Raw genomic sequence first — 18,252 nt, forward strand, 5'->3', positions numbered from 1 at the left:
CGGAAATTGATCAGTTTCCTGTAAGATGTGGTTTACCTTTTTATTTGTAACCAACGTTTTTGATGAACATTTTTGCTTTGCTACTAGTCCAGCTCCATTCTTATGAAAGTGATTTAGCAGGGTTTCCTCTACTACCTGCACTACTGCATACACATGAAGGGCTTCTTGATAGAATAACAGCATAATGGTTGGACATTTTCCACATTTAAATACATTTTCATGGTCTACGTGTAGTTGGCACTGACTAGAAATTAATTGGACAACAATTGTGAATTGTCTATTGCAATGCACATTTTATTTCTCAGAAGGTAACCATTTTTGAGATTGCTGACATGAAGTGCCAAATATATGAGTACCTTTTCTACTTCAGAGCACACGCCACAGAGTTATGCAAAGACATTTCCACAGTCACCCAAAACTGTTGCAGCTGAGAACTGTGGTCCTGGTGAAAGACTTCTTTATTGTCATTCTGCAGGCTGAAATGGTGAAAAGAACACAAGATGAATATTTTTGTCTTTCCATGTTTTACAAGGCTAGTTTCCCAAACCTGGATTAACACTAGACTAAAAACATAATTCCCAATTGTGATTCCCACTGATGCATCAGAATATTCCAAGTTTTGACTTAATCCATGTTGACGAAACCAGCCCATTATGGTTCTTGCCTTGTTACCCTGGTCCCTTGTACGGGTGCGCAGTTTGTTCACTTGAGACTCTGCAATATCAGCACGCTCCTCTGCATCGTCAAGATCATGCTGGATCTTCCTGTACTTGGACAGATTTAAGTTTGCTTGCTCCTCCTGAAACAACCAGTGGACCGGATCAGTTGAAGTGATATGAGTGAGTGATGCATTGTTCGAGGTGTAAAATGTATGTGATGACTGGACTTACTGCTTCCTCTGTTTGCCTCTTGTAGCTCTTCACCTTGGCCTGCAGTTTATCTATGAGCTCCTGCAGACGTACAACATTTTTCCTGTCCTCCTCGCTCTGTAGACAGCAGAGGGCGGTGTAATCTTACCGCTGAAGAGCATGTTCTACCTTTTTTAAAGTGCAGTCTACGTTTTCTCACTAGTTGAAATACACTCAACCCCCCTCCCAAATAGATGAGAGCGTACGGTTCTGTCAGTTGTTTAACTGAGCAGAATGTGGTAATCTATGTGGGAGTTTTTTGCCTGGTAGGTGAGCTCCTTAATCCTCCTCTCATATTTGCGCACTCCTTTCTGGTATTCGTTGCTTTTCTTCTGCTCTGATTCCAGCTCACTTTCTAGGTCCCTTACCTACAAGAACAAATCCAACATAAGTGTATAGATGAGGCGTACAGTACAGTACATGGGCATTTCGCATTAAGATGATCTTTATGTGCATGCACTTTGAAGTTCTCACTTTGTTCTCAAGTTTCTGGATTTGCTTCTTGCCCCCTTTGAGGGCGATCTGCTCAGCTTCATCCAGACGCCTCTGCAGATCTTTCACCGTCTGTTCCATGTTTTTTTTCATGCGTTCCAGATGAGCGCTGGTATCCTGCTCTTTCTTTAGCTCCTCTGCCATCATAGCTGCCTGTTTTTAGGAACACTTTTTGTTCTGTTTTGCTTTAAGGACGGAACAATGTAATCATATATGTATTTACTTAATCAAGACTTCAATGGATACAATAATTATAATACAAATGGCTGACACCTCCCCAGTTGTTTTTATATGTTGTGGTATGGTCTGCTTGGTCAGTGTATTGATAGACATGGTTTACATCTGTGATTGCTTTTTTGGCTTTCTCCTCCGCGTTGCGGCATTCCTGAACAGCTTCGTCCACCTCAGTTGACAACATAGAGAGATCACTCTCCAGCTTTTTCTTCTGGTTGAGCAGTCCTGTGTTCTGGAGGAGGAGTCACACACAGTTTCTGATGCTGATTTGCTTGATATTGTGATGTTGCATTCTCTTACCAAGCAAAAGGATATTCATAGATTAGCAGACCTTTGTATATTTGTATGCATTTGTACATATTGTTTGTTCATTTAAACTGTGTGTGAAAACTCGTTCCTGGCTATATCGTAAATGTTAATGTGGTAGATATAAGTGGCACTAGTCTATTATTCATATTGCCAGTGAGCAGTGTGGTAAAGACCTGCGAGTGGAGCAGGTTGACCCTTTCCACAGTCTCCAGCAGCTCATGCTCAGCGAGTTTGCGGGCACGATCAGTCTGTTCCGCCTGACCTCTCAGATCCTCCACTTCTGCAGACAGCAGAGTGTTCCTGCGGTCGGTCACAGCCACCTGCTCCTTCAGCTCTTCACTTCTATGGATTGTCTCATCCAGCTCCATCTGTAGGTCCTGTCATTTACATGGTCCTAGCATTATCTTTGTTTCTGCATGACCTTTTTCCTGGTTCTGGCAAATCTAAATATTATTGGATATACCTTGATCTGGGTTTGCAGATTCCGGACCATTTTCTGGGACTCGTTAGCAATGCGATTGGCATGATTTAGCTGAACCTCCATTTCATTCAGATCTCCCTCCATCTTCTTTTTCAGCCGGATAGCCTCATTGCGTGACTTTGCCTCTGCATCAAGGCTGGTTTGCATGGACTCCAGAGCACGCTGATGGTTACGACTAATGCAGAGAAAATAAAAGGGTTGTGTCCCAAGTTAACCATGGTGGTAAAAAGCAGAACCTTTGCTGCGTCTTCTTGAAAGATAAAGAAAAATCTCACCGGAGATTGTCAATTTCTTCATCTTTATCTGCCAGCTTCCTGTCAATATCTGCTTTAATCTGGTTCAACTCCAGCTGGATACGCAGGGTCTTACTTTCTTCATGCTCCAGAGTGCCCTGAAACAACAGCCACAGAGGTACTGAGACCTATAAACCTTACAAATTCTATAAACAATACAAATCTTCCAACTTTATAAATGCTACAAACTTTCCATTTACCTGACAGTTTTATCCAAAGCAACTTACAATTATGACTGAGTACAACTTGAGGGTTAAGGGCCTTGCTCAGGGGCCCAACAGTAGTAACTTGGCAGTGGTTGAACCACCAACCTTCCAATTACAAGTCAAGTAGCTTAACCACTGAGCTACCACTGCCATGATAGTCCCAAACTTTACAAACTCTCATACTCTACAAATCCTACAAGCTCTGCAAAACTCTCCAGACTCTACAAATCTTGCAGATCATACAAATTCTTCACACTCTACAAACTCCTACAAATTCTCAGTCACTCCCAATCTGTAACTATCTGCCTTCATGAGAAAGAAAACCTACCTCAGCCTCCTCCAGTGCTGCCTGAATCTCACTTTTCTCCAAATCTAAGCCCTTTTTGATCTTTTCCAGCTCATGGATGGTCTTTCCTCCCTGGCTGATCTGGTCATTCAGATCAGAGATCTCCTCTGTCAGAGAGAAAAAAAAGTCAGTGACCTATGAATTAACTTAACAACCTGCAGTTACTGGCTTGCTTTTCTTAACATTTAACTATTTGCCAAAGGTCTGATAAGTCAACACAAAACCGATCCAGTAAACTCAATGCAAACCAAATGTGAACTCAAATCACCCTGGAGATTCTTGTTCTCCCGTTTGAGACTCTCTAGGTGATCCAGAGCCTCTTCATAGGAATTCTTCAACTTAAAGAGCTCAGTGCTGAGACTGCGAGACTCCTTCTGTGAGGATTCCAACTCTGACTGGCACTCTTCATACTTCTGCTTCCATTCTGCTAGCACCTTGTCAAAGTTGCGCTGTTTCTTGTCTAGGGCAGCAGATGCAGCGTTAGAGCGCTCTAGGTCCACAACTAGATCTTCGATCTCTGTCTGTAGTCGATGCTTGGTCTTTTCTAGTGAGGAGCACTTTGCATTTGAAGCTTCAACCTGCTCCTCAGCTTCTTGAAGACGAAATGCCAACTTTTTCCTGGTATTAAGGAAATTTGAAAGTCATTTTTTGACTTTGCCCAGGTTGCAAAGGATGCAAAGCAGTTGTGTTAAGGTTTCTCTGATTTTTTTTCCCCCCCCACTATATCGGCTGCTGCCACACTCACTTTGCTTCCTCCAGCTCCTCTGTCTTGAGGATCGCATCTGTCTCGTACTTGGTCCTCCACTGGGCCACCTCAGCATTGGCTTTAGAGAGGGCTCGCTGCAGTTCAGACTTGGCTTCCTGTTCCTCTTCATACTGTTCTCTAAGCAGATCACAGTCATGCCTGGAGGACTGCAGTCCATGTGCTAAAGCACACTTTGCCTGAAGGTAGAAGAAGAAAGAAATTAAAAACACACACACAGACACACACCCACACACACACACACACACACACATATATATATATATATATATATATATATATATATATATATATATATATATATATATATATATATATATATATATATATATATATATATATATATATATATGACCATCATATATATATATATATATATATATATATATATATATATATATATATATATATGACCATCATATATTAAAGTAAATATATATCCTATGTCTTTAAAGGCACAGAATGTTATATTAAAAAAAATGTCATTTAGTCAGCCTCTTACTTTGTTCTCTTCTTCCAGCTGCTTTTTTAGTTCCTCCAGATTCTGGGTGAAAGTGTTCTTTGTACGTTGGAGTTGGTTCATTAGGACTTCACGTTCCTCTAGCTTTCTAGAAAGTTCACCTAAACAACGATAAAGGAAAGATATAAACAAATATGAATAGAAATCATACATTTAACCCACTGATGCCTTGTGGGTTTTGTGAAGGTTACTAGAGCATGCCTATGTACAAGTTTGTTGTTTAATGTTAACTTGCCACTTTCTGACTGAGCACGTGATCTCTGTGTATTTGATTCATTGAGCTGCCTTTGGAGCTCTTCCACTTTAGCCTTGGACTCATTCAACTGATCTTCATAGAGCCGGCACATTTTCTCAGTGTTAGCCTGGAGGGTGTTGCAGAAGTTTAGAAATATTTATTCAGCTGTTTCTCAAAGCACTCAGTTCAACAAAGCAAAACTGTCAGGGAGTGTAAAGAATTGCTAAGAAGACTCACTTTGCTTTTAGCCAGTTGCTCCAAGTTGGATGCCAGGTCATCTGCTTCCATCTTGGTCTCACTTTTCTCTTTCTCCAGTTTCTGCTTGACACGCTGCAGGCTGTCGATCTGCTCGGCCAGTTCAGCAACACTATCAGCATGTTTCTTACGCAACGTGGCAGTTGTGGCCTCGTGATGGAGCATGGCCTCCTCAAGGTCACGCCGCAGCTTTAAGAAGTCCAGCTCCCTTTTCTTGTTCATCTCAATCTGAACAGATGTTGCGCCTCCAGCCTCCTCAAGACGTTCACTCAGCTCCTCCAGCTCACGGGCAACGTCTCCTCGCTGCTTCTCGACCTTTGCCCGTGTTGAACGCTCAGCTTCCAGTTCCTCCTCAAGCTCCTCAATGCGAGCCTGTGGTGCAAGAAAAAAACTGACTTCAGCACTACATTAGGCATTAGTTTCTTATTAATGCTCAGTAAATACAGCCAGGTCAATAAATATTTGGATGTCAACAGTGTTATTTTTATTTTAACAGTCTACCACAGTATATTAGAGCTGAAATAAAGCGATGAATATAAACTCAAATGACTGATCTTTAGCTTTATTTTGAGGGTATTTACATCCAGAAGATGTGATCAGTATGAAAATTCTTAACAGTTTCATGCCAAAAATATAAATGAAGTTGATTAGTGTTACTGGCCTGCAGTTCCTTGACCCTCTTTTGAAGCTGTATGACAAGGGCTTGTTCATCTTCAATCTTTGAACTTATTTGGTTCATATCGAAGTCTTTCCTAGAGAAAAAAAAAATAGTAAAAATAGAGTAAGGAGTCATTATATTTTTGTATAGGCTTTATTTTATTTACCGCATTGGTGCTTACTTCTTCAGCTTCTCCTCCAGCTGCTGTTTGTCATTCTCCAGGTCCATGACTGACTCTAGGGAGAGCTTCAGATCACCCTCAAGTTTGCGTTTGGTTCGTTCAAGGTCCATGCGCAACTTCTTCTCTTGTTCCAAGGAGCCCTCCAGCTGCGGGGCAGAAAATGCAAAGTGATTGGTTTAGTACTTTAATGATACACAGGGCCTCATTTACCAAATACCGAAGAAAGGAAAACTCACATCATCTACTTGCTGCTCCAGCTTGGATTTGGCCTTAGTCAGAGTGTTGACTTTGTCCTCCTCTGCCTGCAGGTCATCCAGTGTCTGCTGGTGACTCTCCGCTAATGCTTTCTTTTCTTTGGTCAGCTTTAGGATTTGTTCATCTAAAGCTGCCATTTCCTCTATCAGGTTTTTAATCTTTATATGGTAAAGACAAAATTGTAGATTTGTGTTTATCTTTTTTTTTTGGCTTACTTTTTGCTTAACATATATCTCGTTACACTTAGCCAGGAGTTAGTGAGCACACCTTGTTCTCTGTGGCATGTTTCTCTTTCTCCACCTTGGCTAAGGTGATCTCCAGATCATCAATGTCTTTTTTTAGTTCTGCACATTCGTCTTCCAACTTGCGTTTCTTGGAGAGTAAGGTAGCATTCATTTCCTCTTCATCCTCCAAGCGCTCTGTCATCTCTTTTACTTTGGCCTCCAGTTGAATCTTAGCCTTAATCAGCAGGTCACAGCGGTCCTCTGCATCAGACAGATTATCCTGTTCCTGAAGGGGGAAGAAGCAGCTTTTAGCAACTAAACCCTTCAATTCAGTTTCCAAACAGGGGGTCAGACTTGTGCTCAATCAAACGTTTAATGTTTGAAGATGCTTTTGAAAACGACCAAAAATCTCTTCCTAAAATCATCAGGTCATCTGATACTGTATGCAGACAGTTAATGCTGGTACTTACAGCTTGGAGTTGTAGAGAGAGGTCATTCTTTTCTTGGATCAGGCTGACCTGCTTCTCCTCTAGTTCTTTTCGTTTGGCCTCTGACTTTTCTAGCGCTTCCTTCAGCTTGAGGAACTCCTCTTTTAAAGCGATCAGCTCCTTCTCCGTGGCTGCACTTCTCAACAAAGGCTTGATTTTGAAGAAGAGTCGCATCCATGGCCAGTTCTTCACAATGTTGAAAGCCCTGATATTCCACTGTATTATCATCAGAGCCTCTCTGTAAGAGCAAGAGTAACAGTTTTAAACATTAAAAGTAAAAGAATATTAAATTAATTTCATAATGGGTCTAAACAGTAAAAATGAATACATGAATAAACAGGGATAGTAACTAGGTTTTATGTGCTTTGTAGTAATATCAAACTACATATTTCTGCCTTATTGCTATCTGTGCTTACTGTCGTTTAGCACTATAGCAGTGTTAATTTGAAATGTAATTCAACTATGCAAGGCTGTTTCTACATCATGGTTATATTGTCACCCCTGTTCTACTCCCTGTCTTGTGTCGCTTAGTAAATCTGAGGTCCTTTTTAGCCCATCCATTTTCAGATGTCATGTGCTTTCAGTCACACTGCTGCCCTTGTGGAAGGGTGTGAGCCAGCAGATGACTGCTTAGCGGTTTGGTATGGCCAAATAACTGTAGTGGTCTCATGCCTCAGACCACCTAAAGGTGAGGTCCATAATATTTATTTAGAAACCCGTGCCATGTGTCCGTCTGTGGCTTTAATCCTTCGCCAGTCTGCAGATATGTTGTCATTGTGGTAATTTAGAGGAACAGGCGCCTTGATAAATGCGTCCTCGGAGGGGTTGGGTTTGTATTTTTAGGGGGAGTTGAGCAGTTGTCACATGGTCCCACACCACTGGGCCTTTGGGACATCGTCAACATCGGCTAATAAAAGGGAGTGGGTGGGGAACTCAGGCCAGCCTTGTGAAAGTGCGTAGGGGGGTTAGCGGGGTCCTCACATGCTCACCAACATGTGCATGTTAGATACCGCACGGCTCATGCATTCCATCCACATAACGCCCAAAATACTCCCTGTGTGCTGGGGGGGGACCGAGGTAACAGGTTTTTCACTGAGCTTACGGCCAGAGAACCTATTCAGCATCGTTGAACCATGCAAACAGTATATGTTTGCACATGTGATTCTAATTGTAGGAGACAAGCAATATGTCTACAGCAACAGCCAAGGACGCGTAGGGCACTTTGTCTGCAGTATTTGTGTATGTCACCTTCTAGATGGACCCATAATTTGTAGTAATCATAAAATGAGCTGCATCTATAGCAGTGCTTGAAATCATTCCATACTTCCTCTCCATCATCTTGTGGAGCTCTATTCTCATGATCTTGCCCCGGCTGACCGCCTGCAGCAGTGTGAGGATTTTAGTCAGTCGCTCATCCCTCATCTCCTCTAGCTGCCCCAGCAGACCAGCCTTAAAGAACACCTGTAGAGCCAAGGCATGCACACCTAAACCACCTGTGCTAATCATTGCTTACAGAATGTGAATCTTACAGCAGTAAATTCATGCTTATTTAATGATCGATGTGAAAACAGAGATGTGTATGTTATATGATTTGGGGCGGATCTTACCTTTGTGTGCCCGAATCTGTATTGGTTGTGGTCAATGTCCAGTGAAGCTAACAGCTTTTCAGCTGCTTTCCTGCTGTCCACAAATTTATCATCAGGTATAGCATGTGGGTTCAAAATCCGATAACTGTTGGATTGATAAAAATAAAAAAAATATTGCACATTTTTAAATATCTTTTTGAAGTGTGAATAATTACTATCTTGAGGGGTATCATGTAACTCCTAGGGGTGATGTATGAAGTCGATCACATACGCAGTAACCATAGGTAAATTAGCTCTGCTAACCGTTGTTTGAAATCAGCATAGAGGAGGCGGTTGGGAAAGCCCTTCCTGCAGATACGAATTCCCTCCAGCACACCATTACACCGCAACTGGTGCAGCACCAGGAATGCATCCATAATTCCTACCAAAGGGAGGAGATTTGTCCACTGTACTTGCATCAGGATGAGGTCATTTTATGTGCTGTCCTGTATCTCTGCAGGGTGAGGATGACGATGGTGTACCTGGAGTCTTTGTCTCATTGGGGATGATGCAACGTACAAAATGCGGTTGCGTACTGCGCAGATTTGTCATCAGCTTGTTCAGGTTCTCCTACGATCAGAGAAGCGAGCAATTAGGAAATGACTCCATCAGATTGTTGTAGCTTGTATATGAACTATATATGAAGTGTCTAACCACCTACTTTAAGAGCACCCATAAACAAATCTGTAGTTGTTGCAAATGCAGAGTAGTTTACAATTAAAGCTTGAAGTTACGCCTCTCGGGAGGACTTACCTGGTCATTGGCGGTTCAACTTTTTAGAAGAAGAGAGAACTGAAGCCAGCACAGACTTAAAGTGATGTTCATGTGTTCATTGCTCTAAACATCACTGCAAGTCTTAACTGCCTCCCTCTCAGTACTGTGTAACCCACTGTTGCATCAAAAAAATAAGATGGTCACACCAGCATTTGTGGTCTAGAACCTACTTTCAATTCTTGTCTTCTTGAAATCATTGCCTTATTGACCTAATCTATTGGCCAGTTGAGCAAAGAGGAATGCTTTCTGCAACCTCAGTAATGTCTCACCTTGTGTAGCTGTGACACTGTCTGAAATGACGCCGCCTTCTTCCTCTTCTCTTTGCCTCCTGTTTTCGGATCAAAGGCTAAAAAATTAAGATGAATAGGTCAGACAGTTAGCCAATCCAAGACTAATATCACAAAAACAAATGAAGCGAATGTGACCTTGTACCTGTGTCAGAGCTGACATAATTCTCATAGAGACTTCCTAACATCTTATTTGAAGATTTCTGAAAGCAGGCTACAACAGTTTCGTTCAGAGGATCTTTGTTTTTGTCCAGCCACCCAACAATATTATATGGTACCTAAAATAAATAAATTAATTATAAAAAGCAAAAATTATGTTAAATGTTTCCAGTGACATATATTTCAGAACTGTTTCTGTATTTATTAATGCTGAAATGATGTGACCAGTAGGAAACAATGTGAAACAGTCAGCTTTTGCATTGAAAGCTGAACTCTGACTGTAGGTGTGGTTCATAGCTACATACTTACCACTCCTGCATAGTGCACCAGCTCAAAATGAGTCTCGTACTTTCGCTTCTTGTCTGGTCGTGGCTTTTGGAAGTTGGGAGACTTGCCAAGGTGATTGTCATACATCTTGGCCTTGAAGCTGTTGTCTGTTGCTTTAGGGAACATGCACTCCTCTTCAAGAATGGACATGATACCCAGAGGCTGGGTATAACATGCATTGAGGATGACCACATGGATTAGTTTTCAGTTGACAATAATCTTTTATTTTATTTTATTTTTTTTTAAAACTGTGCTCTCTACCTTTTCAATGAGGTCAATGCAGGCTTGGAGGTCGAGCCCAAAGTCGATGAAGGTCCACTCAATGCCTTCCCTCTTATATTCTTCCTGCTCCAGGATGAACATGTGGTGATTGAAAAACTGTTGCAGTTTCTCATTGGTGAAGTTGATGCACAGCTGCTCGAAGCTGTTGAGCTGTAAGTGAGAGACATGGTCATGAGCAAAACAGCTACAAACATGATATTTCATGTTCAGCTACAGACATGGTGTTCAATGTGTCTGATGCAGAAAAGCTAAATTTACATCAAAGATCTCAAAGCCTGCAATATCCAGCACACCGATGAAGAACTGGCGAGGAAGGGCTGTGTAGAGTGTCTTGTTGATGCGGCCCACCAGCCATTTAAACATGCGGTCGTATGTGGCTTTGGCCAGAGCTCCCACTGCATAGTTAACCTAATGAAGCCCCACACACAGAAAGAACACATGCAAACCACAGTTGTCGTTCTCATGGATACACACAGTTGCCTGGATACCAGTCCACTGCTTTGTATCTCTAATCAGTAAAGGATTTTAGCTACAAATCCCTCTTTGGATCACTAAAGAAAACATGAGGGGTAACTTAGTTTTTTTTTTTTATTTAGATACAAACACCTAGTCCTTCTCTACATGAAGGAGGTGAATATTTATGAGTGTCTCTTTCCTTATTTATGTGTCTCTTTTTGCCTTTTGCTATTTAACCCAGGGCAGCTTGTACCTGTTCAACGTTTTGGCCCTTCACCACGTACTCGTTGCCCACTTTTACCCGTGGGTGCAGGAGCCCCTTGATGAGGTCAGCAGCACTCACCCCCATCAGGTATGAGGCCTTATCAACACCTATGCGATAATAAGAACCAGCGCAATTCAGTGCTCAGTATGAATCACACAAATGCACAAATATGGCTGATGGCTTGAAGCGCGCGAGAAAGATGAAGAGAGTTGTGGTTGAACTGAAGTCATCTTTCTGCCTTTTTGTTATCTGGGGCCAGTTCTTGCGCACTTTCTGAGTCCTTTATTGTACAGCTCCAGTCTGGAGTACAAAAGTCAACATGTCAAGATACATGAAGCCAATCACCAAGTTTCCGACATGCTGCTAATGCAGTTTGACAAAGGCAGGTGGTGTCTGATAATGTAGGTGTCTGATTATGTAGCTGTCTGATTGGGTTGGTAAACGATTGTGTCTGATCGTGTACGTAACTGATTATGTTAGTGTCTGATTGTGTGTCTCCATACTCTCAGTGCCATCTGCCTCTGCCTGCTCTTCTCGTTGCTTCTGCTTAAACTTCATGTTGCCAAAGTGCATGATGGCCCCCACAATCTTATAGCAACCATACTTCTCTTCCTGGCTGAAACCCAGGATGTCCATTGCATGCTGGGAGAAAATACACAATGCTCAGTCCTTCCCGTTCAAAAGCACGTGCTATGTTAGTGCTATATTATATTATTGCAACTTGAACAATATTTCAACAGTTATTCTATAATATGTACATTTTACTAGCACACAGATCTTACATCAGTGGCCAAGAATTCCTGTGTATCATCCAAATTCTCCACAGTGGTTACTCCTTGAGAGCAAAAATGGTAGTCGTAGGGATTTGAAGAGACCAGAAGCATGTCTTAAATGCAAACAAAGAGATGTTATTCGACTGTTGGGAAGTTGCTTGTATTCTGAATCTGAACTAAACTGGATGTCATACCCAGAAGCTCCGATTTCTTTTGGGACATGATCTGGTAATAGATGTGGTAGCTTCGTTCTCCAGGTTGCTGAAATATCACTCTGGATTTTTCCAGGAGATCTAGAAAAATGTCAGAGGAAAATAATTAATTATTTTCTTGAACATAAAGATGATAATGAACATGACCAGATATTCAAATAATTATCATTAAACTCACAAATGTCAATATCTGCAGAGGCCAGCTTCCCTGTGGGTCCAAAATGGATCCTAATGAACTTGCCCTGCAAAGATTAATTACAGACAGCTCAACACAGGTCTTACCTTATTAATAATACACAAAGTAGACTGATGACAAAGTGGCTTGGTAGCTAGCCCAGGAGTACAGACTTTTCAGATACTCACAAAGCGGGATGAGTTGTCATTCCTCAGTGTTTTGGCGTTACCAAAAGCCTCCATTGCAGGATTAGCTTCAATAATCTGATCCTCGAGGGTTCCCTACCAGGGGCAAACAGAGCGATGATGTAAAAATGAACCAGATACTGCACTAGTACATAGTTCATTTGTATGCTGCTAGTTATTTTTTGTGTGTGTGCAGAGCCATGTGCTCATCAATCAGTTTTTGTTTTTAACATAATGATTACATACACAGAGTATATATTGATTGGCATGTTCTAAATTGCATTTTTGATGCAAATACTCTCTCTCTTTCTGTGCGTGTGTGCATGCGTGTGTGTATGCGTGTGTGCATGCGTGTGTGCATGCGTGCGTGCGTGTGCACTTACCCCCGTTTTAGTGGCCGGGCCCTTTACCAGAGAGAAGATATAATGATGGTTAGTATAAAGATCTTGTTCCCCCTCCCCTTTTATGCCACAGATTTATTCTTGATATATCATGCAATCTTAAAATGTCTAGATTTTTGGGACTCTGTTCAGCCAAAAATTTGAATAGCAGTGTTTGATTTGGAGCTACTTCAATGTTAGTCATCATCGGTGCTTCCAGCGTGTAGCTACATCATGTATTAGGCATTTGCAATGAGGTGCTGAACAGAGAACCAGAGATGCAATGAAATAAAACAAACAATGTGAACAATCTGGAATCAAGAAGATCAAAACCAAAAATGTCATCATAAAGCCAAAAACTGTTCATATGTGATTGTTAATCAAAACAATGATTTACAAAAAAAGAAACAAAGTTTTAAAAAAGATGTAGAAAAACAGACAGATGAAAAATGATGGAAAGGTGTGTAAGATAAAAATGAGGCACTGACTGGGTGTGAGAAACTCGAGAAAATACAGGTGAAATACCAGGATTGATGATTGTTCATAATAGCTTTGTATTTAACATAATAACTGTACAGAGCTTACATGTTATCATGTCAATACAAAAACAGAGAACATGATCAGTGATGATGTGGGTCCAGATGTAATATTTCAGTAAAGGGGATAAAAAGCTTTTAATTATGAACGGACAAAAACTCTGACAAAAATGCAGAAGGCTAATTGACGTGGTAGGAGGACACAATGGGAGGCTGGGAACGGGAGAGTTTTTTTTTGTCTTACTCCTTTTTTAGCTGCTGCATCACCCATGGCTGCCACTATGGCAAAATACTGAATTACACGTTTCGTGTTGACAGTTTTGCCAGCACCGGATTCTCCGCTGAGAATGTAAGAAATGCGTTGGAGACAAAATATTTTTAAAAAGTGGGGGAAAAGAGGGGGAAAGGGAGAAAAAAGTGAAAAAACATGACCAGTGCTCCTTCAGGTCTACACAAGTCGTCCTTTAAAAACATGACCAGTGCTCCTTCAGGTCTACACAAGTCATTCTTTAAAAACATGACCAGTGCTCCTTCAGGTCTACACAAGTCGTTCTTTAAAAACATGACCAGCGCTCCTTCAGGTCTACACAAGTCATTCTTTAAAGACATGACCAGTGCTCCTTTAGGTCTACACAAGTCGTTCTTTAAAAACCTGACCAGTGCTCCTTTAGGTCTACACAAGTCGTTCTTTAAAAACCTGACCAGTGCTCCTTTAGGTCTACACAAGTCATTCTTTAAAAACATGACCAGTGCTCCTTTAGGTCTACACAAGTCATTCTGTAAAATATGTAGCACAAAATATATTCTCAAAAAAACATCTCTGTTTGTTTTTATATCAAATATGAAAACATGAGTACTGGGCCACACAACCTTTAACACTTGATTAGCATGTTTTTAATTAGTAAAAGGAGGCAAGCAAGAGAAAATATTGTCTGATCAATAGTCCCTACTTTAAAAAGTCCCTATTTGTCAGTTTAGTGATCTTTGTGGTGAGTTCCCTGTGTATCTGATAATATGCTGTTGTGTTCTCTAAAGTCCTACTTTGTAAGAGGAGAACTGATGTAAGTGTGAAAGGTGTAAGACTTACGTGATGAGCATGGATTGGTTCTCCCGATCTGTAAAGAGAGATCAGAACACATCGTGACACGCTTAACATGTCTTAACACAACTTAACACAATTAATACAGCTTAACATGACACAACCTTAACATGTTTAAACCTTTCAGAATAGGTTTTCAAATAGCAAATGATTGGTTTTATAGTTTTGGGATGCAAAAATAATGCCCTGGTATTATGGCCTGTGGAGGTCTATGGAAGGATTTGTTTTTCCCTGTCAGTAACTGTAAAGCTAAGCATTTAATAAAGAGCCCCTAAAAGGTTTTTAAGTATTATGGATGCTGAATAAAATAGAATAAAATAAAGTTTAACAATGAAGTCTTCCTTTAGCTCATTTTAATATATGCAGGTTAACAGCTCAATACAGTTTAACCAACATGTCTTAACGTATCTTAACCTACCTGCTAATGACTGTAACACAATTTAATATACATGGTCATGTAACAGACGTTGTAAGCTCAAACAGGAATGTAACCTGAAATTATACACATGATAAGATGTCAAATATCCTGTGCAAAGTTAAAGTTTCACATAGGCCCCAGCCCATTTGCATCAAACTAGAAACCATAACATCAACAAGTTCTTCACAGGCGTCATCGGGTAGTCAGTAAAACACTACCCTTTCAAATGGGTGACGTTTACAACACTGAGGCGCTAAGATATGAATGTCTTTAAAACGCCGATGTGCGACTTACTTCGCAGCATGTCGTTGTACGCGTTGTCCGCGATGGAGTAGATGTGAGGAGGAGCCTCCGAACGGCGTTTGCCTTTGTAGGCAGCCACCACGGGAGCCGTGTACACAGGAAGCCATTTATATGGATTCACTGTGACACAGAAAAGCCCAGAGTAGGTCTGCAGACACAGAGAACTTCTATTATAACTCGTATGATGGTCCGTCTGTCAAAAGCCACTGACTTTTACAAATGACTGCTTAACTTATACTTCTGGCGTTACTGTAGTAATATTCATGTTTCACGTTAACGCTTACATTAAGTTTTTTGTTTTTTAAAAAATTATTATTCCTTGACATGATGACCTGAGGTTGCTTAGAGATCTATACAACTCACCTGTTTGGGTCATAAGGAGACTAGAGGCTTAAAGTGATAAATGTCTGAGTGCAATAGTAATGCGCTATGAATAGCCGTTCTCTGTAGTCAGTACACGGGTCTGGTTATTTGTGGAATCAAAGATTAGTGAGAAAGGGCAGGACTTCGCTTTGTTGCGCTGTGACGGTACTGACATAGATCATCCAGCGGCTGTAGCGTTTGCGCAGATTGTGGAGCACGGAGGCTTCATTCAAGTGCGTGAGCATTGCCATGTCTTCGATCATGTCGAATTTAGGAGGGTTCATCTGCTGAATGTCACCCTCTTTGACGCTGAGAGACTGAAGTTGTGAAGGAAAAGACAGTGTTAAGACAGTGGGACTTTATAATGTCCAGCCCTGTCGAATAATATACCGGTTCCTCTGCTAAAAATGCCTCCTCGGTGCTTTATTATACGTAAGACTAGTAATTGAATCATTCGATAGCACGTCGCATATTAATTCATAAAATTCAAGTGCTTACTTTCCCATCTTTGGTTTCAACGATGAATTTGTCGCCGCTCATCTCCTTTATCTCAACGTCAATGTAAGCCTCCTTTTCGTCCGGTATCCAAGCTCTCCTTTTCCCTGCGCGCAACAGAGTTTTCAGCGTGCGTTCTTGCGCACTGGTTTAACTTCAGATTGGGGCTCTGGACACAACTTTACTCGCGTACAATAATTTTGTACATCACGTGGATGCATTTCTTGTGGAACTGTGCATTTTAAAACCATAGAGCTTAGAAGCCGTAGCTTATAAATCAGAAAAAACAAACAGGTTTCCAGTCGGGAAAATAAGCAAGAATAACAAAAGATTCGAAACTACAGTTCTATGAGGATGTTATTTTAATGTATTGGGGAAAATATTAAGTACCATCAAAAGCTACGGTTTGCGCAGCCAGTAACTCCAGGTCGGATTTTCTGAGGTACGGCGCAGCCTCTCCAAAGTCCTTCATATCCAACATGCGGGACATGGCGTTATTTCCACAGCCCAGCTACGTACCGAAGAAGAACACACTTTGGTGATGCCTTCAAATAGAAAGATAAATAATGTAAATCAAACAGAAGGAGGCCGAAGACTCAAAAGTCTCAAAAACGTCAGAAAAAGTGAGTGTGTGTGTGAATGTTAGTGCGAGTGTGAAAAACTGAGAGGAAAAAAGTCGAAAATCCCAATATGTCTACAGTTCAGACTATTCCAACATGAACACAGATTATTAGATAATTAAACGAAATGCATCTTTTTAAATATTTGGTTAAGACATTGCGTAATTATCAAAGAAAATAAGCAAATTAAACTGTATTCTTCAAACAGAAATACAGATTTGGTAACTAACCAATTCTAACAGAAAGGGTGAAGTGGCCGAAACTACATGGCCTGCTTTTATTGCTTCCACCAAGGTCACGGTCAGTGAAGAGATGTCAGAGATCATCATGCGTCACCTCCTCCACCGCCTATTGGTGCTGACTGCGTGTTTCAATTGACACAAAAGGCAAGTTGCATTTTTATCTTTGCTCAAACCCAAGCTGGTTATTTTTATAACAGTATTATGCAGACTAAGTTCATGGGAAAGGATTGCTAATCAAAGGACCGACGCTAAGTGTTAATAGTTTCATTGTGAGCGGTCTAACTGATAGCAAATGGTTAATTTGTGCGCATATACATGGGTGCAGAAAAATACGTATTGATGATGTTTTCAAATAATAAAACACTAAATTTAATTAGGCCTTTTCTATACATTTTTCCTCAAATAAATTGTCAGTCTATTAAGATTAATTCATCCTATTAAAAGGCTCTGGTAAATTCTATTCGGTCCCTCTTGGTTAGAGTGCGATAGAAATTCTCTCAGCGGCGACAAGCAACTCGCTTACCCGGGCCTCTTTAACATCTCTCCAGAAACCCGTCAACAATTCTCTCCTCAGCATGGAGGAAAGTATTAGATGAACATAATGGCCATGTGTTCGGACTTCTCCCTTTCTCGAATTGCTTGTTTGCGGAATCCTTTGTTGTAAACGCCAGCGGAGGATAGCCTGCCATTGTGCGTGTGGCCGAACTAAGTGCAACTCTAGACGAAATTATTTAAGGGTCCCTTGAGCTTGACATTAAATATGGCGCCTAAAAATACAACACAATATTAGCCAAGGCACACTACCCCTGACGACGGTCTACATAAACGGTATTTACTTGCCCAGTAAAAAATTTAATATTCTAATAATATTGGATAGTAATAACACTAACATCAGCTGAGGGCTAATAAATATTTATTATTTAAATAAACATTTATATTCCCCAAAATAATTATATTTTTAAATATGTAAATATACAATGCAAATAGAAATTTCCCACGCTATTCTGCAAAATAAAATGTTGCATTTCTTTTGTGTTGTCAGTGTGATGGCGTGATATCCAAATACAACTTGATGATATTTGAAACTGCCATTAATTCACTTGGCTTCACCCAAATTGTTGATGTATAAAATGGCAGGTGTTGTGGTGAACTTTCAAGATAAAGTGCTAAAATAACAGGCCTATATTCAGATTATTATTAAGGCAGCCGGTGCCACATTTCCAGCAGGGTGTCAGGGCAGTAACTGAGCGTGCAGTAAAGTGGGGCCTCTTTTTACACACTGGCCCCAGAGGGTTTAACCTTGAGCTCTGTGTCCTTGTATGTGGAAAAGGGTAAAGCTTGTGGATCGCTGGGGAGGAGGCTCATAGCATCTCAATATAGACAAAAATACCCCCTCCTACCACCACAACAGTACCAGAGGCCAGCATT

At 40.9% G+C, this 18,252-nt stretch overlaps 1 protein-coding gene across 3 annotated transcripts; it reads right to left on the reverse strand.

Moving 5' to 3' along the window:
• Positions 1 to 269: 269 nt before the first annotated feature.
• Positions 270 to 17,559, reverse strand: myh7ba (myosin, heavy chain 7B, cardiac muscle, beta a). Of its 3 annotated transcripts, XM_027001901.2 has the most exons (44): positions 17,348 to 17,559; positions 16,813 to 16,943; positions 16,353 to 16,507; positions 15,966 to 16,069; positions 15,641 to 15,784; positions 15,096 to 15,252; positions 14,372 to 14,399; positions 13,529 to 13,625; positions 12,752 to 12,772; positions 12,372 to 12,464; positions 12,187 to 12,250; positions 11,991 to 12,089; positions 11,806 to 11,909; positions 11,527 to 11,665; positions 11,012 to 11,130; positions 10,561 to 10,710; positions 10,282 to 10,452; positions 10,003 to 10,182; positions 9,680 to 9,812; positions 9,517 to 9,593; positions 8,956 to 9,043; positions 8,738 to 8,855; positions 8,456 to 8,579; positions 8,173 to 8,309; positions 6,831 to 7,086; positions 6,404 to 6,646; positions 6,118 to 6,294; positions 5,882 to 6,027; positions 5,704 to 5,794; positions 5,025 to 5,414; positions 4,788 to 4,914; positions 4,535 to 4,653; positions 4,015 to 4,211; positions 3,538 to 3,887; positions 3,252 to 3,376; positions 2,700 to 2,815; positions 2,407 to 2,599; positions 2,117 to 2,320; positions 1,741 to 1,866; positions 1,383 to 1,553; positions 1,172 to 1,276; positions 891 to 986; positions 665 to 799; positions 270 to 476 (listed from the first exon to the last, which is right to left on the reverse strand). In XM_027001901.2, the coding sequence occupies exons 3-44, from the start codon at positions 16,450 to 16,452 to the stop codon at positions 465 to 467; spliced, it is 5,826 nt and encodes a 1,941-aa protein (XP_026857702.2). In that variant the 5' UTR covers positions 16,453 to 16,507; positions 16,813 to 16,943; positions 17,348 to 17,559; the 3' UTR covers positions 270 to 464. The 3 variants fall into 3 exon arrangements, 2 of the variants coding, with proteins under 2 accessions (XP_026857702.2, XP_035376154.1); XM_035520261.1 differs by lacking the exons at positions 13,529 to 13,625; positions 15,966 to 16,069; positions 16,353 to 16,507; positions 16,813 to 16,943; positions 17,348 to 17,559 and having other exon boundaries at positions 15,641 to 15,733; XR_004775359.1 differs by lacking the exons at positions 270 to 476; positions 665 to 799; positions 891 to 986; ... (3 more) ...; positions 16,813 to 16,943; positions 17,348 to 17,559 and having other exon boundaries at positions 1,185 to 1,276; positions 1,674 to 1,866; positions 15,641 to 15,733.
• Positions 17,560 to 18,252: the final 693 nt, after the last annotated feature.

The sequence above is a fragment of the Electrophorus electricus genome, chromosome 20, assembly GCF_013358815.1.
Source record: "Electrophorus electricus isolate fEleEle1 chromosome 20, fEleEle1.pri, whole genome shotgun sequence".
In the NCBI taxonomy this organism is placed as follows: Eukaryota; Metazoa; Chordata; class Actinopteri; order Gymnotiformes; family Gymnotidae; genus Electrophorus; species Electrophorus electricus.

Coding starts and splice junctions, on each gene's coding strand:
- myh7ba (XM_027001901.2), bottom strand. CDS start 16,452: ATGTCCCGCATGTTGGATATGAAGGACTTTGGAGAGGCTGCGCCGTAC. Junction 15,253..15,640: donor ACAGCCGCTGGATGATCTAT/GTCAGTACCGTC, acceptor CTGTGTCTGCAG/ACCTACTCTGGGCTTTTCTG. Junction 800..890: donor AGAGGCAAACAGAGGAAGCA/GTAAGTCCAGTC, acceptor TGGTTGTTTCAG/GAGGAGCAAGCAAACTTAAA.